Below are 23,614 nucleotides of genomic sequence, written 5' to 3'. Positions count from 1 at the left end.
TAAAATAAAAATATGTTTCAATATTCTAAATCTTTTTATAAACTTGTTAACGTGGAAGGAACTGTCTTTAATGTTGAACAAAAAAGGTAAAACTGCTAGGCAGACAAACATTTCCTCGTAAAATGTGCAGTACGCATAATTCAATTTAGAAATTACTTGTTTCATATTTTCATTACTAGAGCTAAAGTGACTTCCATATGCATTCGTTTCATAATATCTATGTGGTATTAATACTATTTTAAAGAATATAAAACTAAGAATTCGCAGAAAAACAACCTTATTAAGCTTGCTCATATTATTCTTCCCTATCTATCCTATTAAAATATTTATTCTTTTGTTCCAGATGGCTACATCTAAGCTTCAACCTAGTAGTTCAATTGTTGGTGGGCCTTCCGTTGGAAATGGTCCACGGTTCGGGAAGGGTAGCATTAATCTACATGTCCGGAGTGGCGGCAGGCTCGCTAGGAACGTCAGTTTTCGATAACGATGTTTATCTAGTAGGGGCCTCGGGCGGCGTGTATGCGCTACTAGCTGCCCATTTAGCTAATGTATTGCTCAATTACAATAATATGCAGTGTGGAATCTTGAGGCTATTTGGAATTTTTGCCATTGGTAAGTACCAACTGTTTTTGGATATTTCACTCGACGTTTATACAGAGCCGACGACATTTGTCCGTCAAGTTACAATTTATACTTGATTTTTTAAGCAGTTGCAGTTAAGTATTACATTTCTAAGGGGTGTGTTCATTTTATCAAACATTTGCCAGCAAGAGATCATGTTCGTCAAATCTAAATCAGTATTCATATCAATAGAACTTAAGCAGGAAAATTTGTTAACCATATATGTATATATCTAGCCTGTATTGCATATACAGAATTGCCTACAAGATCGAGGCCAAGAAAGTCAACCGTCAGTTTTGAAAAACATAACCCGCTAAACAACTTGTTGGTAGAGACCGACCGATTAATCGGCTTCGGCATCGGCTTCGGCCACCTTCGGCCAATATTTAAACCTTCGGCCTAAATTCGGCTTCGGCCGAAACAAAGCCGAAGGTTTCGCCGAAGGTGGAATAATAAAATGCTCTGTCAGTATACTATACTACTATACTATAGAAATGAAACAATCTCTGAACAATATGCTTCGGCGAGTCTTTGATAATTTAAATAATATTTACACCCTATTTTATACCCTTAACTAAAACGTTTTACAAACTTTTAGGTCAGGTATTAGGTAGGATATAAATTTTAACAATAGGCCAAGATGTCTCAAAGATCATCATTTGAATATTTCTCACGTAGTAAAATTCTGATAATAATAATTTTATTGTATTTGTTAAAACTCACGATTACTGGTGTTTTGACTAGATACCTAAATGGCAAAACAAAGACTATTGACTATAAATTATTCGACTTTAATGTTTTATAATGTTATTTATTTTTATTATCGCTTCTATTACCAAATAATGTATAAGTGTTTGACTTTGTATCTCATACTTTCATATTTTTGTTTACCACTTATCAGGTAATAAAAAAATAAAGCACATTATTTAAATTTTTAACATATAATAGGTATATTTTTAGTCACCTTCGGCTTCGGCTTCGGCTTCGGCCGAAGGTAACCTACAGGCCGAACTTCGGCATCGGCTTCGGCTTCGGCCAAAAAAATCACATTCGGTCGGTCTCTACTTGTTGGTTATACTTTTCGCACAATTTTTAAAATAATCTTTTTTGAAAACGATTTTCGGGATGCAAATCGAAACGTTAAACATTAGTTAAAAATGTTAATTTTTCATTACAATCAATCATGGCTTAATCGCATATACACAAGATATTTAATGAATGATATTGTTCAATAATTTTCTTTCACATACATTTTTAAAATGTCTTTTTTTCTTTTCAGCTTCTTGTGATGTTGGCTACGCCATCTATTCCCGATACGATTCCGTGGGCCTTCCAGTTTCCTACGTAGCCCATCTCACCGGAGCTCTAGCGGGCCTGACGATAGGGCTTCTAGTGCTGAAGAATTTCGAGCAGAAGTTGCACGAACAGCTTCTGTGGTGGGTAGCTCTCGGTGTGTACGCCGCCTGTACCATCTTCGCCGTTCTGTTCAACGTCATGAACAGAACAGACGATGGCGGAGAAAATCTAGGAGACGGCGTCAATAGCCACTATGTAATGTTTAGTCGATGGGGGGTATAACTGTTGTTTGTCTAGTTCTCACTAGTTTCCAGAGGCTGTTCATTTATTTATAAGATTTTTTATGTAGATTTATATTATAGTATTTATTGAAGATTTTCCGAGAGTGGTACGTTAAGAGGTACAAATTGATTAAAGAAAATAAATGAACAGACTTAAATCTCAGTCGGTAACATTTTGTGTTCAATGTAAACTTCTTTTACAGGAATCTTTATTTCTCATATGTCTACTATATTATATATTATCAATAAATATATAAATATATAAAGTATGAAACCAAAAACTATTGTTGTAAAGATTCTTTTGAAAGGAAGTATTATAAAAAATGTGATTTCATAGATAATTCATGAATCTATTTGTGAAAATCCATTTAATACTTGGATAGTGTTCGATATCCATTGATGCAAGTCTCCATGTTGCACACAGATTTTTTTGTACTGATTTTTCCGTCTACTCTCCTCATCCTTACCTAATAGATAGGTTTCTTATATTTAAAAAGTTTGTTAAAAGAATTCGTGAATGAGTATGTTTTGTACACTATATTTATGTATATATTTTATTTATTTCTAATATCAAACCAAAGACTGAGTTGGATAAAAGTTTTGTAGCATATAGTATAGAAAATAGAAGTTACTGTTGATGTTTACGAGCACTTTAGGTAATTTTGTACAGCTTTTACTCAAGCTGGCCTGGTAAAGTATGCTGTAGTCAATAAAAATATAAAATTGGTAACATTGTATATAAAATATGTGAAGCGTCCAGTTCCTTATCTTCTCTCAAGTAGATAGAAGATTTTGGTTTATGCTATTCTGATCAGATATAAGTATTATTTTCACCATGATTATCATCTTCACCATCTAAAACGTCACTATTGTCATTACTATAATTTCTAACATTATTTCTATTACATATAACGTTATCGTCCATCGTTTTAAGGCCACTTTCATCATTTTCAGCATGATACTGGCTATCTTAGGACATCGTTTGTTTTCTAAATCATCCTTTGGTATCTTCATTGCTACGTTCATCATGTTTATTAATGATCCTCACCATCTAAATCATCATTATTACCAATATTATAATTATCAACATCATTTTTAATAATCTTCACAGTGATCCTGTCGCTCAGAACATTTTGGTCTATTTCATTAACTTCTACATCATTCTCAACATTTCCGTCATCTTAAAAGCAGTTCAATCATCTCCAACATCATTATCATCATCTTGAAGATCAATATCATCATTTTCACCATCTTAAACTTTATTCTCGTCACCACCATTATCTTGTTCATATTATGCTCATCTGTTTATTAATTATTTTTGCCATCTAAATAATCATTATTGCCTATATTATAATTATCTACGTCATTTTAATTATCTTCAACATCATTAACACAATTTTCATCATCTTCAAACCGATACTGCCACCTCAAAATATTTTTGTGGTCTATATCATTAACTTCTGCATCATTCTCAATATTTCTGTCATCTTAAAAGCAGTCTAGTCATCTTCAACATGATTATTATCATCTTGAAGGCCAATATAATCTTTCTCATCATCTTAAATCTTATCACCATCTCGTCAATTTTCATCATCTTAAGCAGCCCTATTATCCTAATTATCTTCTGTCATCATTATTATCACCTATATCATCTTTTATATTTTTATCAAACCTTTAAAATCAATATAATTATCTGCAACATCAATCTCAGCATCTTTAATATCCTCACGTGTCGTATTATTCTCGCCGTCCTTATTACCTTTGTATCATTTTCTCTTGTATGTATTTGAGTCACACAGATAATATTCAACAGTAACTTCTATTGAATTATTTAGAATAAGTTCACAAAAATGTTTCCAAACTGGAGGTGGATACTTGTATGAAAACAATTAACTGAAGACTGTTCTTAATTAGGTGATGTTACAGAGATTACGGTGTAACCACACACCTCCAAAGTTTGGATCAAAGTAATTTTTACTTGCACCAGTTGTTTATTGGAACGATCGCTAAAATAACGTTTAAGCGAAATTTATATAAGACAAACAAGGATAATGGTTAAAAACGCATTCCAGAGCATATCAGTGCATTCCAACTCATTGACTTATGTACCAAGTTTGGACAAATGATTCTCCTGTCACAAATACTTTAAATCCTTTGTTTCAGCGATTATTCCAAACGTCGTGTAAGTTAAACCACTGTTCTCAGTGATACAATAACTAGTCATAATTTAAAATAATAAGCAAAGCTTACCAAAGAAAGTGCTAGTTACATAATATATACACACACATACACTCGAAACTACAAAAAATATGCCTTACTAAGGTAGAATACCACTATCACAAAGAAAATATTGTATTTTTATACTCAGGTAGAAACAGTGTTATTAGACATAGTTTTGATAACTATTCAAACGTCTTCAGATGTTCAATTTTTGTTTTTTAACACCGTTGCTGTTGTGCTTAAGCAACTGTTCTGTAAAAAGCAGAAGGAATTAAAACTATTTAAAATTTAACATTGATTTTTATTTAATTATCCTTAGTTAAGTAGTTGGTACACCTAATTTTCGCCTGTATCTTTATCGTCCTCAACGTTAGTATCATAGTTATTATCGTCTGGAATATTATTGTTAATATGAAATATCGATATTCTTTAACAACCAAAAGAAAAGTAATTACTATTTTAATGGGAATAAGCCACAATTGACCTTTAAAATAAGTATATTGACGTTTCAATTTCCACTTCGGAAATCGTTCTCAAAATACAAACATTATTTAATTTATTAACATATAACATTAATACAAACAAATTTTGTTTTTTGTTACTTGGTGAAATCATCATCCAGCCTTCATTTATCACGTCCAATGCTGGACATAGGCCTCCCTTAATCTCCTCCATTCTTTGCGATTTTGTGCTCTTTGTTGCCAATTTTTGGTGATACGCCTGATGTCGCCATCCTAACGTATAGGTCGTCTTCCTCTACAACGTTTGTCTGTTCTCGGCCTCCAATGTGTAATTTTGCTCGTCCATCGTGAGTCAAGCATTCTCGCTACATGGCTTGCCCAATTCCATTTTAGTTCCGCTATGCGTTCCACAACCTCAGCAATACTTATCTTTCTTCGCAGATCTTCGTTTCTTATTCGGTCCCGCAACGTCATTTCCAGCATAGACCGTTCCATTTGTCTCTGTGTCGCATAGGTCATGATCGGTAATAAGCATTGGTCAAATACTTTTCTTTTGAGGCTAATTGGTATGTTGTATGGCTAAGTATGTCTGGCACTTTTCCAAAGGCTGCCCACGCTAAAGTAATGGGTCTTTATATTTCGCATGTTTGGTTATCTCTGCTGATTCTTATTTCATGACCCAAATACGTATAATACCATATTTCTGAGGCCCACCTTCGAACATGTCAAGTCCAATTCATTTAACATTTCTGTGGGGCTTCTCCTAAATTATCAGTGATAAGGACAATGTTATCTGCTAAACGGAGATGGTTAAGTTTTTCGCCGTCTATTGTTACTCCTCTGTGGTCCCAATTGACCATCTTAAAGGCATACTGTAATGCCGTTATAAATAATTTCGCTGACAATGTATCTCCTTGCCTTATTCTACGTTTTATTTTTATTGGTCGGGTTTTATCGTGTATCTTAACAGTCATAGTGGCATTTTTGTAAATATTGTAAATCCTACGTGATTGTACCTACGGTCAATCATTCTGCTGTCATTCATTGCTTCTATAAGGCTGTCTATTTCGATCGTGTCGAACGCTTTATGAAAATCTATGAAAGTGAGGACAAGAGGTTTGCTGTATTCTATAAATTTTTCGATGAGCGTCTTTACTGTATGGAGGTGATCATTGGTACCATAATTTGATCGGAATCCTGCCTGCTCTCTCGGTTAGTAGAAATCTAATGTTTTCTCCAATCTTGATGTCACTACCCTAATGAAGATCTTGTATATGTGGTTCATCAGGCTAATAGGTCTATAATTTTCTAGGTCCGTTCTATCTCCTTTTTTATGCAAAAGGATGGTTATAGCATTTTTCCATTCTTTGAGCATATATCCTCCATTTACGATAGCTTCTATTACAATTCCATCCTCTCCTGGGGCTTTGTTATTTTTCATTTTTCTTAACGCTTATCGAATCTCATCTACCTTCATTTCTGGCATTAGTTCGGATCCTTGATTCATGATCTTCTTCAAATGGCTGTTTGTGTTCCTGTTTGATCTTCTCGTCTACTTCCATATAATTCCTCGTAAAATTCTTTGACGACCTGTATTAACTCGTCTCTACGTGATATTATTTCATTTTGCTTGTTTCTTAATTTATGAATTTTGCATTTTCAATTCGTTAGCTTTCTACGTAGAACTTATACGCTGTTATTTTCCTGTAGAGTACGTTTAATATTATCGGTTTTAAATTTCCTTAAATCTCGCCTGATGACCTTCGAAACAGTTTTATTCATTTCTCTTAGAGTGTGGCTGTCTGCATTCTTATCGCTTCTCATTTGTCTTGATCTAGCAGCGTTTCAGTATATGGACTTATTTTACTATCTGATTTTCTTTTAGGACAGTGCACTCGGTGATTTTCTTATAAGGCGTTTATGATGCTATTATTCAAGTCGTTAAGATCGTTCTCGGAGGTTTCATGCAGTAATAGCTTATTATTGATATGTGCCTGATATTGTTTGATATCTAATGGGGGTGCCCAGATACCATGAGATTTATTTTTAATCATTATGTTTCTTTCTCTTTTTGTGCTGATTTGGACTTTCGCTTCAGTGTTTTTAAAGTTTCACCTCTCTTTCTAACTTCGCTGATACCTATATACCTATGACATCCCATTTAATTTCATTTAATTCAGTTTCCATTTATGTGAATCTCTTCTCGGCCAGTAGACTGTGAATCTCTTCTCGGACAGTAGACTTCTAGCATTGTATGTACCAACGTAAAGAGTTACAGGGTGTTTGGGTTTCTGTATAGTCAGCTTTTGTCCCCCCCCCCCAGAATCCTTGGGATACAGACTGATAAATCAGTGTGAGATTTTAGACATTAAAGTGCCTGAGCACCTGCAACTTTGTGGTACCGCACCTGTCAGGAATTGTATTCCTCAGCCACGGGCCACTAATGACACAGCTGCTGACCTGTGTCATTACCTGCCCTGCTTATCTACAGGAACTTCCCTATCAGTCATTGGGGCGCGCCGTGTCAGGGTTGAGGACTCTCCGCCCAGTCTGTCTTGCGCAGAGTACTGAGAGACCCCTACTTAGTTCAGAGTCCCTTCTTCACGCAAGCGGAGACCAGCACAATGAAATAAAATAAGACAAAAAAAAAACAAACTTCGTGAAATATTCTTCTAATAATTTAATTTTATCTGACTCATTTATATTGACAATTCAGACATATATTATACATTTTAAACTAAACGACTTTAAACTGATATTGCTGAGTTGCGTTCCTGGGAATACGTTATTGTAGGATAGTTCATTTGATTACATAATATCAACTTTAACTTGAGAATATCAGTCAGATGAATCATAGCATGTAATTCTTCTTTAAAAAGACAACCATATGTCATGTTTACAGTCAAATTCTTCTGTTAGTGATTCCATAGGAAATCATGAGGAAAAAACAAGGAAAATAAAACCTCATAATACTATCCCGACATGGTCTTACATTTAATTTACTGCCAATAAAGTAACAAAAAACAAAATTTGTTTAATATTTTAATGTTTGTATTTTTAGAACTACTTTCGAAGTGGAAATTGAAACGTCAATAAAAAGAATTTAAACTTCAATTGTGGCTTATTCCCATTAAAATAGTAATTACTTCGTAGTAATTCTCACCAAAATGCTTCAAAAAAATCCAAAAGAAAAATTTTGTTTTATACTGAACCATTTAACTGAGAGTTATGCAACCAACAATGCATAGACCTGTATTATTACTTACAAAACAAAACAATTCGGGAGAAATGGATAATGGGACCTACTCAGACGCCCCGAACGATGTTTGCGTTGTTTAATTTTGGCGTAAAGTTAAATAATACCTGCACCATGGACGTATAAATAAAGATACATTATTTATACGTCCATGAGCGGCACACAACATTTCTGTCAATAGTTTTCAAACGAAATGCGTACAAATTACTGGTTTAATATAATATCTCTTGCAGTCTCCATTTTCTCTCTTGCGAAGATTTCCACTTATTAAGTTTTTGTATCAAAGATTTGTATTAGAATGTTCGTAATTATGAAGTTGCTGTCTTGACAATATTGTGGCATTTTGTCGTTCCTGGACGTCTGTTTCTGTAGTTACTATTTTTGACACACTACGTACTTCCCTGCTTAATTGTCTTCGGCAACCACCTGGCTAGATCCTGATTGGAAAGTCAGTCAGTTTATGGGTTTCAAAGGGGCTTTAAGAAATTGTTATGTTTAAATTTGTTAAAATCTGGTAGAAAGTTGTGAAGGTGTTGCAGATTCCATATCATAAATTTTTCTTTAAAATAAAAATTTCAAATTTTTCTAAACGAAGTGAAGTATTTGAGTCTACACCAGCACATACTTGCAGAGCATCGAATGAACTTACTGTAACGGATACTGATTATAAGTCGAATGATATATTGCAACAAAATATAATAAAATATATTTGCGGTTATTTAATTAACAAAACTTTGCAAGTTCATACTTGATACCTGTGACAATTATTCAAAAAACTATAAAGATTTAGATGATGAATATCTCTATTTGAGACCGGTCCTGGAGCACCTGAACATGGTAATAGAAATTGTGTTTACATTTCAATCCCGAAAAATTGTGTTTTTTAAAATAATCTATATCGAAATAAACTAAAACTAAAGCAATAAGTGATCGTATACAGTGCAGCTACGTTACGGAATACAACAGTGAGTTATTCTTATTTTATATATCAAAAACATTTCAAAGTATTCCGTTTGCACAGAATAAATACCAATCAGAATGCCCACTCTCAGATGCCGCCTTTGAAGTTTGTTAGCACGCGATCGCCATATTTTAAACGGAAACATAGACTCGAATTGAGAAATTTGTGACAAGCTATGAGAGATGTGTAATTTAAATTTTTAAAGATTAATAATTTAGTACATTTGAAATAATTTAATCTATTCTTCAACTAAAAGTACGAATAAAATAGTACATATTATGTCTATAGTTGCCGTAACTAAATTAAACCGGGTTAATTTTTCTATGCACACCAGATAAAACGTCACAGAACAACACTGGTTCCGTTTAAAATATGTCTGATCCCGTCCGCGCGTACTTATCTTAACAATCAGATTGTGCATTCTAATTGTTTTATTATTCTGTGCTTATATATCACTTCTGTCTATATTCATGTTACAGTACATTTCTGAAGAAGATTGCTATTCTTTAGCGATATCATAGAATAAATAACAATCAGAATGCCCACTCTGCTTGTTAAGATAAGTACGCGCAGAAGGAATCAGACATGTTTTAAACGGAACCAGTGCTGTTCAGTGAAATTTTATCTGGTGTGCATAGAAAAATTAACCCGGTTTAATTGATTTACGCCAATCATAGACATAATGAGCAATATTTTATGTCGTACTTTTAGTTGAAGAATAGATTAAATTATTTCAAATTTACTAAATTATTAATCCCTAAAAATTTAAATTATGGTTGTTATAGTTTGTCACAAATTTCTCAATAAGAGTCTGTGTTTCCGTTTAAAATATGGCGATCGCGTGCTGACATACTTTAAAGCTGGATTTATAGTTTGACGCACTGTAAACGTAGACGCACTGGAAAAAGATCAACATAGAGTTTTGTGTACTCTTATTTATAAATGAACGTAAACGCATGACGGAACGTAAGTCAAACGCACTGCAACGGAAGAGTTGGCCAACTTTCATCTTTTACAGTGCGTTACTTGCGTCTGGCCAATCAAAAGGAAGAATTTTGTGCTGTCAACCAAAGTGAACTGTCTGGTACGCTCACCATTTTGTAAAGTTGTTTGTCAACATATTCGAATTTTGATTTTGTTGATTATTTGTTACAATTAATGTTAAGAATTTATAAAATAATAATAATAAATAATAAAAGGATATTATAGTATCATGGTCAACAACTCTAGCCACTGTTTCTACTCATGCGAAAAAATTCTACTCCGTCGATTTATAAATTGAAATAATATTTACAGTGCGTTTGTTACGTCTGCAGTGCGTCTACGTCTACAGTCCGTCAAACTATAAATCCAGCTTAAAGGCGGCACCTCAGAGTGGGCATTCTGACTGTTATAATCTATTCTGTGGCGATACACTGTGTTTATGTTCTGTGTCAATATAATTCTAGGCTAATGAAAACAAGAAATGAAACTGTGGCCTGTTTGCGGGAAGCAAAGTAGTCGGTGCACACTTTAAACTGATTTATTGATTTATTAACAATAAACTACATACTAAAAACAAGTAAGAAAACTGTAAGAGTTCTTTTCGTTGTTACCTCGTGGTGTGATCGTATTTTGACAGTCGTCAGCTGGCTCTGATCTCCTCTTCTTTTCTCCGTCGATGTTCCCTCACTTAGGTAGCACAGTCAACCCATGTGTGGCTGGAGGTTATCTGTCAATCTGCCACAGGGCTCCTCTCCAGTGAGGAACCTGCTGGTTTCGAACGGCTATGTTGACCTGTGTTGCTCATCAGACGGTTGGCATATGCATGTTCTTCCTGCACCTGTTGGGCCGCTGGACTATATGCTGGTTTGAGTCGGTCCATGGAAATTCGCTGAGGAACATTTTGACATCCACAGTTAAAAACTTATCACTTCGTTCTTACACTCTAAACGGGACGGTATAGGGAGGTGTAAGAGGAGGCTTCACTTTATCTGTCCGTACAAACACATGACTCGTAGTCTGTAGATCCAGATGGACAAAGGCAGTGCGCGCCGAGTGGTTGCTCGTCGGTAGAGGACGCAATGCTTCCATGGTCTCACGTAGTCGTTGGACAAAACTATGCTCGTCGGGTGTAGCAGCACTAGGGACAAGCAACTGTCCAGGGAGAGTCACTGGAGTACCATACACTAACTCGAAGGCTGTACGTGCAATGTCTTGTTGGAAAGTGTTTCGAAAGCTTAGCATGACCAGAGGGAGGGCTTCAACCCACATTACTGTGTCCGCGGCGATGAGAGCGGCCTTGAGCCTTCGGTGGAAACGTTCAATATATCCGTTTGACTGTGGGTGGTAGGCAGTGGTTTTAATATGTTGTACACCTAGCAATCCATTGAGCTGGCGAAACAACTGGCTCTCAAATTGCCTACCTCGGTCCGTTGTTATGGTTGCTGGCACGTCAAACTGGGATATCCATCCCTCAAAGAGCTTCTGCGCGACAACTTCGGTTGTAATCTTCGAGATAGGTATGGCCTCTGGCCATCTTGTGAAACGGTCGATGATTGTGAGCAGGTATCGAAAGTTCTGATTTGCTGGAAGTGGGCCCACGATGTCGATATGTATGTGTGCGAATCGATCGTTTGGCATTCCTAGAGGTGTCACAGATGTAACAGTGTAACGTCCAAGTTTGGCACGTTTACTTTGGATGCACTCTCGTGACAACTGCTTGACTCGGCGATTCATGTTATGCCACACAAAACGTTCAGCAATCATTCGTAATGTAGCAGCATGCCCTGGGTGGGACTGCGTGTGGAACTTCAGGAAAACATCTCTTTGGAACACAGTTGGCACATAAACTCGTATACGACCATCTTGGACTGAAATAAATAGGTCGCTGGCTATCTGGTAGAACTATGCGTTGAAGTTGTAAGGGACTGGCAGGATCGTTTAGGGTCTGTTGAAGACCCTCATCTGTAGTCTGAACTTCGGATAGCCGGTTATAGTCAATGGTAATGGGTGTTATGATAGCGTCTACTTCAGGTCGTGAGAGACAATCGGCAACGATATTGGCTGCGCCCTGTATATGTCGAATATCGGTCGAGAATTGGCCAATAAATTCTAGCTGACGTATCTGTCGTGGAGACTACCGCTCATGTAGCTGTTGGAAGGCAAACATTAAAGGCTTGTGATCAGTATAAATGGTAAACGGCATGCCCTCAAGAAAATGGCGGAAGTGATGTATGCCACTGAATATGGCAAGCAACTCTCGGTCATAAGTGCTGCAGATTCGCTCCGTCCTAGAAAGCTTTCGAGAGGAGAAAGCGATGGGCTGTAGGTGTTCACCTATAAGCTGTTGCAAAACACCGCCGATGGCAGCATCTGAGACATCAACTGACATGTTCAATTGGACATCTGGTGCTGGAAAGACCAATTCAGTCGACGCGGCCAAGAGTTCTTGGACCTTGGACCATACTCATAAATCGTCGTAGCTGTCGATAGGTCGTAGGTTGTGGAAACTTGCGAATCGCGCTAACTTTAGCCGGCAATGGACGAACGCCAGTTGGGGATACCGTGGCACCCAGGAAGTTTACTTCACGTTTACGGAATTTTGATTTGTCCTTGTTGATTTGGAGTCCATTTGCTTCCAGAATCCGAAGTACTGATGCCAGGTGTTGCTCATGCTCAGTCTCAGTCTCCGAGGCAACCAAAATATCGTCAATGTATACATACACATGCATTCTCGAAAAAGGTGATCGAGGTATCTCTGGAACGTCTGGGCAGCATTTCTAAACCGAACAGCATTCGAAGGAACTCGTACAGCCCAAAGATGGTTATTACAGCCGTCTTTTGAACATCCTTCGGGTTGACTGGAATTTGGTAAACAGCAAGTACGAAATCGATGGAAGAGAAAATTTTCTTACCATGTAGCTGGTTAGCAAAATCGGGTAGCGATCTGGTTTCGTCATGGCATTTAAACGGCGGAAATTTCCACAGGCACGCTATCGTCCATTGGACTTCTGAACTAAGTGAAGCGGACTGGCCCAAGATGACTTTGATGGTCGGATAATGCCTGTCTGCATCAGCTCGTTGAATTCGTCTCGTGCAGCTTGAAGACGGCCTGGTGGAAGTCTTCGTGGTTTAGAGAAAACTGGTGTACCTCGAGTCTCAATATAGGGCTGGACTCTTTCAGTATCCTCTGGTATAGCAACAATTGGACGATCATAAGGATGGGCAGTGGATAAGCCTATTTCTGGCACCCTGACACGACGAGACACACAGGTAATACTGCTTGACATACTTGGACTTACTAGTCGTTTGTTTCTCATGTCTACACTAATGTCATGGTACGTCAGAAAATCGGCTCCTAATATGTCCATGTTGCAGGTTGGCCTAGACCAAGGTTTAGTGTGAGCTGTTTCTGACCATATGTTTGGATGCATGATCCGGTGGCAGAATACAGGCATACAGTGCTGGGCTGAGTCGCAGTGCAGATTTTACGTGGAAGCACACTTAGTTCTGCCCCTGTATCAATAAGGAACTGAAGTTGGAGACACTATCGGTAATGAAGAGGCGACGTGGTATGTAAGGGGCTCCTGTTGCCGCCATTGCTGCGCCATTTGATCGTTTTTTGTAAAATTGCAGGGTGGTCTACATTTCTTCGCTTGTGCAATCTTCGATGGTGGTAACACTGTTCGTCAGATGTTGACTTGGTACTCTTGACCATTTGAATCTGTTGCCCTTCTTCAGCTACAGTTAATCTGTTGGATAAAGCATTCACTTGGTCACTCAATGCAGCCACGACCTTTCGGTAACAACCATGGAAAACTGGAACACCGGAAGTACGTATCGGCTTTCTTAGCAAGTTCTTCTAGGTCTCCATCAAGAATAGATATAACGCTTCGAACTGAAGATGGTAGGCGGTCCAACCAAAAATTTTTGAGAACTTGCGTACTAATACTATCCATGGCTAAAGCTTGCATTCGATGGAGTAGTTGAGTGGGTTTTAGGCCACCCAGAGTGAGTTCCATCAACTTGTGGATCTTTTCATCTGAGCTGGTGCCATACCTGTCGAGAAGTCTAGCTTTTAGTTGTATATAGGCATTGCCAGCAGTGGGATTCTTTACTATGTCTGCTACTTCTATAAGTACTTCACTGTTTAAACTAGCAACAGTATAGTCGAATTTAAAGTTGTCAATTGTGATTTTGGCTTGTCGAAACTGCGCTTCCAGCCGGAGAAACCATAGTGCCATTATTGAGTGATCATCGCCTTCGCACGGTGTAATATTCATATTGTTTGGTCGGTGTTTGTCATAGTTGTGTATAAAATGTTGTACTTACAGTTTTTTCTCTCAGGGTCCCAATGTGGCCTGTTTGCGGGAAGCAAAGTAGTCGGGGCACACTTCAAACTGTTTTATTGATTTATTAACAATAAACTACTTACTAAAAACAAGTAAGAAAACTGTAAGAGTTCTTTTCGTTGTTACCTCGTGGTGTGATCATGTTCTGACAGTCGTCAGCTGGCTCTGATCTCCTCTTCTTTTCTCCGTCGATGTTCCCTCACTTAGTTAGCACAGTCAACCCATGTGTGGCTGGAGGTTAACTGTCAATCTGCTACAAAACTTCAACCACAGAACACAAAATTTGACACAACATTCAGATGCTTGACAGAAAATAGAACTGGCAACGTGACAACAACGCAACGGTAAATAAGGGTAAATATTAAATCATTGAAAATTAAAAAATGCAGTGTGCAGTGATGCAAAGGGCAAAGAATCATAAAAGAAAAGAGGTCCATAACTATAAGAGCCTATACCATAGCATATAAGGAACAAATTGTGTACATGCTGTGCCCTGTGCCCATACAATCAGAGAACAACCGAACACACTGTGTTCGGTTTTTCTATGATACAATAGCTAATTCGCGATTGAAAACAAAGTATCTGACCTCTGGCGGAATAAATTTAAACTACTATAAGTGGTATAAACAAACCAGACAGCTGTTGATTTGAATAGAATTATTAAATTTTTTTAGTAAATTTCAGCATTATGACTATGTCACAGTACATTGCCAAAAAATATTCTTTATAAAGCAATATACTGTGACTACGTTAAAGTATTTTAAATCAAATCGATATTGTTCTGTTCCTCAATGCAATTCAACAATTCAAGATCGACAAAAAATATTTCTCTATTTCTCTTTCCTAAACTGGAAAACTTAAGGAAATCAATAAAAAGAAAATACCACTATCATTAAGTCAATAACATACTGAGAATACATAATTTATTTTCTTGAATAACAGAAATACAAATACTTACCATGTTGGGATAGTATCGTGAGGTTTTTTCCTCATGATTTATTACGGAATCTTTTAAAGACAAATCTTTTTTGACAGGTGACTCTCCAAGTTAAGGTTGATTTCATGTAATCAAATGAACTATCTTACAATAAACTCAAAAAGTTATTTATTTATGTTAATGGTAATTATTTAGTAAGCCGGAACGCCTCAAAAATGCCAAATTTTTTGTGGACTTAGCCGAAAAAGTGAAAAAAACCTCAAATTTTAATGTTTTCTTTGCTTTAAAGTAGTAAAAGTGCCCAAATAATCAAAAATACAGAAAAAATAACAAAAAAAGTAGTATGAATAAAAAAAAAATTACATAAAAAGCCAAGAAAAGTATATATACATGTCTTAATAAAAAAAACGTAACTAAAACACATTAAATCTCACTGTTTTTTACTGTTAAATTATGAAAAAATGGGTAAAATTGTTTAAAATAATCAAGATTTTTAATATTTCAAAACAATATGGCGGCCATGCGCAAGAAGTTAAATTTTATGTACTTTTGACATTGTTGCCAGTTTTAACCTTTAAAAGATCTAAAAATGCCATGAAAATTACCTTAATTAAAACAGGTGGATACAATCTTAATAACCACGTGCAAATCGAGTACCCGTTAACCATCGTCTTATTTTATTATTAAAAATGTAAACCAATACACCAAATCTAACCTAACACTGGTAAAAAAAAGCAGTAATATAAATAAATAAACTGTTATAATATAATTAAAAATCAAAATTTTTATTTCATAAGAAAACATGAAATTAAAACTAAACCAACGTAACCAAATCTAACCTAACGCTGGTAAAAAAGCAGTAATAAGAATAAAATTTTGTATAATTAAAAATCAAAATTTTTATATTTCATAAGAAAACATGAAATTAAAACTAAACCAACGTAACCAAATCTAACCTAACGCTAGTAAAAAAGCAGTAATAAGAATAAAATTTTATCCAAATTTTTATTGTTCGTAAGAAAACGTGATAATAAACGTATAGTAACGTAACCAAATCTAAACTGACCCTTGTAAAAAAGCTATACTTTTCAGTTAAAAGTAGGTAATAATTTATAAACTTTACGTTTTAGGTAAATTTTTATTTTTCATTAGAAAACATAATTTTGAATAACTATGGCAACACTGGTTAAAATTACCCTTCTTGATCATAAGAAACAGTTGTCATTCCTGTCATTTCTTGTTGTTTCATGGTAAATAATGGCGAATAATGGCGGTGGCTTTTAAAAATCGGGCATATTTTAAATCGGAATTACATAAAAAAGAACGCTTTGCACCGAATAAAAATCATTGCACAATCATTAGTAAGTGAAGGAGAATTCATTGATATAAATTTCATCTCCGTAGACACGGTTCCGGTTTATTAAACTAGTACCCACAAGGTAAAATTCTGGATTCATGGATACACAAGCCAGTTCCGAACATTAAAGTTAAAATTTAAGAATTCATCACTTGAAAACTGCTTCCCCTTCAACCAATGGACTCTTTGCTTCACCACAATACTCAAAGATATCATTAAGCTAATTTTCATTTACAAATGATAAAATAACTCGTCTTAAACCAAACTATACATGCAAAAGCAATGGTAAACATTAGTTGTTTATACCATTTATATCGGCCATGACACTGCAATCTGCAATCGACCTGCCCTCTACATTCAGCATTCAGTTTCAATCGCGAATATTCATGGTTGAGTTTACCGAAAGTACAAGCTGAATATAGCCACAAATGTCAACCATGAAATAAAATCATTCTAACTCGACTAATAAAATATTTCGGTTTTGCAGCGTTGTTTCTATGATAAATATGTTGTATGCTTCATATTATAAAGAGAGAAAGCTTTTAAAAAGTACATTTTGATTATACTATTTTATGAATTCTGCAATTTTTAATTTATATGAAACAATAACTAGTAAATATTTGTGTCTTTCGAGATTAATTGATAACATCTGTTGCAATCTGGCAACTGCTGATTTGACGATTGTCAAATCTATTACCTAATCTATCAAAGGGCAATTGCCAAAAAAAATTTCCAATAATTAACTGCAATTAATCTTTAAAAAAACAAATATTTACTCATTCTTGTTTTATATAAATCAAAAATTGTGGAATTCATAAGATAATATACTCAAAATGTACTTTTCTAAAGCTTTATCTCTTTATATTTGAAGCATACAGCTTATACAATATAAAAACATGCCAACACTGCTAAACAGAAATTTTTTGTTCCATGTTTGACATTTGCCGCTTGTACTTACGAGAAACCCAAGCGATGCCGACGTTGCCAGATTTTCTTTACCTAGATTTTAGCGCGATTTTTAAATAATGGAGGCGTATTACGCGTATATCCTCTTTCGGGAAACACATCTTAACCATCAAAATGAAAATTTTTTATGAAGACTTTATTCAAAATATTGATTTGTTTTGAATAAAGTCTTCATTGTTTTGAATGAAGTCTTCCCTGTTAATAAAAGAATGAAATATTTTTGTAGTTATTTTTTAAAAGAAATAAATACTTTGAGTATTTGATTCGTTAATAGCAAGGAATACATACTTTATTTAAAACAAAACTTCACTTGTAAAATTTTTATATTGATGGTTACGATGTTATTATTTGTTATTATAAGGAAAAGGTCAATATTTTCCTAACGTTTCTGTTTGACTCTAGAATTAATTGTACATTTTTTTATTATTTTAAAGCAACTGTTGCAAAATTTAATTAGTATATTAAATTACAACATTCGTACATAAAAACTACACAACAATTCTATTTAAGAAATTTTAATTTGCAAGTTGTGACACAATAAAAATTGTACCTATATATTTAATATTGATATACTCATGTCGTGATGGCTATATAGATTTAAATATAAAAAATGATTCTTCATTGGAATGTTATAAATTTTCATTAATATCGCTGAGTTCTTGTTTAGTAGATCTCATAAGACTGGAGTTTACTTGCACTCTCTTCTTTTTTATGGAAAAAATCTGATTTGTGAATCAATATGTCTTTTTAGTTTCTAGAATTCTAAAACGACCAGAACTAAATGTTTAATACACTCGGAGAGAATTTTGTAAGTCACAAAAAAAAAGAAAGACAATTTTTTTACCTTCGCTGTGGGACTCCGATTATTGTACTTGTAATTTTACTTGTACATGAATTGCTATCTTACGTGATCTTTGACCCTTTTGTAATCTAGATCATTGTTGTATTTTTTGGGACATAACCTATAAAGAATAAATCTATGAATATTTAATTATTCAGTTAAATATTTTAACATATTTGATTTACTTCTATTACAATTAAAATAAAGTATTTCTACAGTGGTACTGTTACATTTACTTTTTTAAATCTCAGAGCAATTGTTTGCAAGTTCGATTTCTCATTTCCAGTTTTCAAAGTCTGTTTTTTTTCAAATTAAATCACATACCTTCACATTTCACATTGCCTTGTGGTTGTGACTGACAGAAGACCAACACATCACCATTTGGCAACGTCGGCATCACTTGGGCGAATTAGCCTCTCGTCTTGTACTTTCGGTAAACTCAACCATATTCATATATTACAGAATACGGTGTATTCTGTGATATACTTCGCACCAAATCAGGATTATATGAACTGCAAATCATTCAAGATGTTATTTTTATGGGAAAACTTTTTAATAATTGGTCCAGACCCTCTATATAAAATTCTAAACACTTTAACTTTACAAACTATAAATCATTTTTATCTACGCTAGACGTAGAAACTTTGGTAGAAGTTCAGAACCAAAATACATCTTCTGTATATTATGTATATGTATATTATTTTTTGTCAAATGCTTTAAATTAAAAAAATGCGGTAGAATAAGGTGTTAAAACGGTAGAGCGGTAGATCGAGGTGGAAAACGGTAGATCTACCGTAAAAACGATAGACCTGGCAGCACTGTGCGCAGCTATTCATGACCTCTGACTCTCTGCTCTGACCATAGAAAAGCCGAACACGCTGCTCTGACCTCATTTTACGGCAGAAAACACGAAAACAGAAACAGAAAGCGTTAGAATTAGATAGTGTTTACACTTACAGTTACAGGCGTTTGTAAATTTTTTAAAGTGTTAAGTTCCAATACATTAATTTTTTAAATTATGGTATTATCTTGCAGTGCATTAAATTGTACGCAGCGACAAAAAACAGGAACAGATATATCATTTCATGGGTAAGTAAATTCATTAATTACCGGTAAAAGTATATAAGACTCTCAAATATGCATCTATTTTAAATACTTTCGAAAGAAAACGGTAATTAATAGATGCTAAATTTCTGATAGGTTTTCAAAGTTTCGTTACCATTTTCATTTTATAATTACGTTGAAAACTGAAAGATTAAGTAAATAAATCGTTTTAGATTTCCTAAAGATTCATCATTGCAAAAAAAATGGATTATAGCGATACGCCGTGAAAATTTTAAACCAACAAAGAGTTCTAAAATTTGCTCCAAACATTTCACAGCGGATTCATTTATTACTAGCGGTTGGAGTTCAAAAAAACAACTCAAAAAAGATGCTGTACCCAGCATTTTCGATTTTCCAAATATTTTAATTAAGCAAGTTAAAACTAGAAAATTTTCAGTAAAAAGAGAAACTGTCTCAGATAAAACAACATGCTCTAAACGTGAAAATATACATATACTAACAACGAATGAATCTACTACCATAAAGACTCCAGTAGAAATTTCAGAGGAAACTACCTTACAACCTGCCTTGAAAAAGCAAAGACATTATCTTGGTGACTTTGTTGAACAAGAATCATCTAACAGAGATCAGGGATATAAATTGGTAGTAAACAAATTATTTCAAAAGAAAAACAAACAAATCAAAATGTTGCAACAACAAAATAGAAGGCTTCTTAAAAAAGTTAATACCTTAAAATCTTTACTAGAATATCTTAAAGAAGTTGATGATCGATGAATATTCCTCCCTCAAACTGTTGGTAAGCAAAATTATTAACACTTCATTATTAGTAATTTATTTAGCTTTGATATGTATAAGCAGTTTATTAGTTTATATCGTTTGTAGTTTAGATTATTACTTTTTATTTTAAGGATACATGCTTTTGCAAAAACTATCTTTAAACAGCTGCTTAAATCTAAGATTACCTACTTAAATTTATCCACTGGAATTAAAATGCTTTGCTCTCACACTTAATTTCTATTCGCCAAAAGCTTACTTGTATGTCAGAAAAACTTTTCCTAATATCCACTAGGAAATTAAGTTCCTGTAGCTGGCTGTATACCATGTACCTATCCCAAAAATTTTTTATTTAAAATCCTTTATAAAAAGTATATAATAAAATACCCAAACAGACTATATCACAATTACAAAACGTTTTCGGATGGTAGGATGGTAGGAAGGTAAAAACCCGTTAAATGGTGTTAGTTTAAATTTCTGTTATATTATAATGTTCTTATAAGTTAAGATGTTAAATTTACCATTGGAATTGGTAACATGGCAGTGTACGCTGGCTTAATGGTAACAGAAATTTAAACTAACAACATTTAACGGGTTTTTACCCAAATATTTTAGTGGCTCAAAACATGTACACTTAGTTACACTGATGGTGGAATGTAGATTCCGAAAACGTTTTGTAATTGTGATATAGCCCCGAGTCTTTTATAAAAGATTTTAAATAAAAATGTTTTCCTAATATGTTGCATCATCTGCGAATTCTTCAAAAGTGCTTTGTGCTTTGATGGTTTATGAAATGTCTATATATAAGAAAATATAATGCGATGGTGAAAAGTTTTTAGGGTAGGTGTAGCTTAGCATTTATTAGCAATTATAAAAAGTATCATAACATATATTTTCTATTTACCTAATTGAAAACTTTAATTGTAGGTATGTTAACATAGAAAGTAACCCTCAAAGCTATTTTTCCGAAGTCAAATCAAAAGAAGCCATTGTGTTTTTAATTAATAGCTTAAATGACACATGGAAACTACCAATAGCGTACTTTTTAATTGGTGGTTTATCAGGAGTTCAAAAAAGTAATTGGTAAAATGTGCTTAAAAATAATACATGAAGCTGCTGTCACAATTACAAGTTTAACATTCATCATGAAATATAAGTATGGCTAATCATCTTGGAGTTGATTTATCTACTAATTCTAATAAACATATTTTTTACATCCACTCACAAATCAACATTATGTAATATTTGAGTCTCCACATATATTAAAGTTTATCCGTAATACTTTGGGTATTTATACATTTTTTTGATGGTAATAATGAAGCAATTCGATAGTATTGAAGAAGATCAGCATGGGGCTGGCAAGGTTGAGGCATAGTTTGGAGTAGGTCAAGGTTTGATTTTGGCTGTAGATTTAGCTTACCAAATAATATACCAAACTTTCAGCCAAAAAGTTGCTAAGGCATTAAATTATTTAAGAAATAAACGCTCAAAGGAATTTGAAACAGTGAAGCTACTGAGAATTTTATGGAACATATTAATGATATACTTATTTGATATTTTAAATAGCAGAAATTTATTGGCAAAACACTTAAAGTCCAGCTTGCAATAGCATAATAAACATGCTATTTTTCAGAAAATTGAAGAATCTATAAAATACCTCACTTCATTTAAGTGTTCCAACAATGGTGTGAACCACTCTGTTTAAGCCAAAGAAAAACTGGTTTTATTTTTATGATTATATTAGTTTAAAGTCACATAGGAATTTGGAAAAATTTTGTGGAGGATATTGATGGAGGTCTTGAAATGAACAATTTAAAGTTACATATATAAGGCTCTTAATGCACAAAATGTTACTCGATCTTCCCAGACTAATTGTATAGAACAGGATCTCTCAATGAGTACAACACATACTGTGAAAATAAAAACTGTTGATTATCAACTTGAAAATTTTGTAACTGATGTTAATAAATGATGTTTATAAATAAATAAAAACTGATGTCTTATGTTTGTGATGTTGTGATCGCTGGGATTGTAGTTAAGAGAATAATTTTAGATTGTGACATGCATGTATGCAATTGAATGTGATAACTTACAATCACCGTTCAAAAGACACAAAAATTATAGTATATCTAAAAATTGTTTTATTCAACCCTCGAACAATGTTATTCACATTTGCAAAATTGCCGAAAGTGAAATTAGAATTGTGTATGATTCAAAAATATTAAACCTTTCAAAATTAATCTTAATGCCATGAATAATGTGCATAATTCCGTTTTTAATGAATACAAAGAACATATATTTGATTATAATTTTCAAAGTAAACTATTTATTTAATCTAATAAAGATAATTTGTTTTCATTATTGTAATATTAGGTTTTACCATGAAGGTGATAACATAAATAATAATGTAAATAGACTTAGAAGTAAGTTAACAAAAATTATTTTACTTTGTGGTCAATAAATAGATTTATGTATATACATAATTTTTCTCCTGACATAAAACGTCCACCCACAAGTAAAATTACTCTCCTTTAAATTTATTTTTGATTACAAACAAGAAGAGATACACCTTCAAATAAAACATTTATTTTTACAAAACTCTTTAAGTTTTTAATACTTAATAATTACTTTTGTAACAATACTTGTCTGGATGGTTTACGAAAGATTAAAAAAATGTCAGGGTAAACCTCTCAAAAAAACCAAAATTCAGACATAATCAAAAAGAAGCCAACACACCTTATATTGTCCCTCTACATTCCTGTCAGATTTACCTTCGTATTAGTTACAGTTAAAAGAATGGAAGATTATGAGAGGGTATTAAACAAATAATTGCCACAAATTATTAATTTTTATTTCTTCAAGTCCAGCCAAGTAAAAGTTAATATAGAATGTCAACATGTTAGCAAAATAGATATAAGGCAAATAGAAAAAGATACAAAAATGTACCAATGGCTTCGGACGGACGAGTTGGTTAATGGAAGGGCACTCCTTTGTCCTGAGATCGAGAAATAGGTCTCAAAGGCGGATGAACCAGGAAGATGGTCAACGACATAGGGCTACAGAAGGCCACGGGAAACCACTGTAGTAAAGGCTCACAAGAGCATCCCTAGTACAATCATCATGGATAGCAATAACCAAATGAGTAACCTTATTGATCATGGGCCGCGAAAACCAAGATCCGGCAGGGGAAGTTAATCACAAGGGCTTCCCAGGTCGAAAGCCAGCGAAATCCCTGTGATGTAAAT

General features: G+C 34.2%; 3 protein-coding genes across 3 annotated transcripts in view; 2 read left to right on the top strand and 1 right to left on the bottom strand.

Moving 5' to 3' along the window:
* LOC140441438 (protein rhomboid-like) overlaps window positions 1–4,710 on the top strand; it is a 246,792-nt gene extending 242,082 nt beyond the window's left edge. Inside the window, exons 8-9 of the mRNA XM_072532170.1 lie at window positions 344–612; window positions 1,901–4,710. Of these exons, the coding sequence (XP_072388271.1) occupies window positions 344–612; window positions 1,901–2,199 (568 nt within the window). The 3' untranslated portion in view covers window positions 2,200–4,710. The remainder of the gene's footprint in view (window positions 1–343; window positions 613–1,900) is intronic.
* A 9,143-nt stretch (window positions 4,711–13,853) lies between these two features.
* On the bottom strand, window positions 13,854–14,360 carry LOC140442352 (uncharacterized). The gene has a single exon (XM_072533427.1). It carries the CDS (start codon window positions 14,358–14,360, stop codon window positions 13,854–13,856), a length of 507 nt encoding a protein of 168 aa, XP_072389528.1.
* A 5,044-nt stretch (window positions 14,361–19,404) lies between these two features.
* Window positions 19,405–22,802, top strand: LOC140440678 (THAP domain-containing protein 2-like). The gene is made up of 3 exons (XM_072531035.1): window positions 19,405–19,619; window positions 19,808–20,391; window positions 21,297–22,802. The coding sequence occupies exons 1-2, from the start codon at window positions 19,549–19,551 to the stop codon at window positions 20,367–20,369; spliced, it is 633 nt and encodes a 210-aa protein (XP_072387136.1). The 5' UTR covers window positions 19,405–19,548; the 3' UTR covers window positions 20,370–20,391; window positions 21,297–22,802.
* The last annotated feature ends 812 nt before the right edge of the window (window positions 22,803–23,614 follow it).

This window comes from Diabrotica undecimpunctata, chromosome 5, assembly GCF_040954645.1.
Source record: "Diabrotica undecimpunctata isolate CICGRU chromosome 5, icDiaUnde3, whole genome shotgun sequence".
Lineage (NCBI taxonomy): Eukaryota > Metazoa > Arthropoda > Insecta > Coleoptera > Chrysomelidae > Diabrotica > Diabrotica undecimpunctata.
Note: the sequence above shows the minus strand (reverse complement) of the source record. Positions and strands in the feature narration are given on the sequence as shown.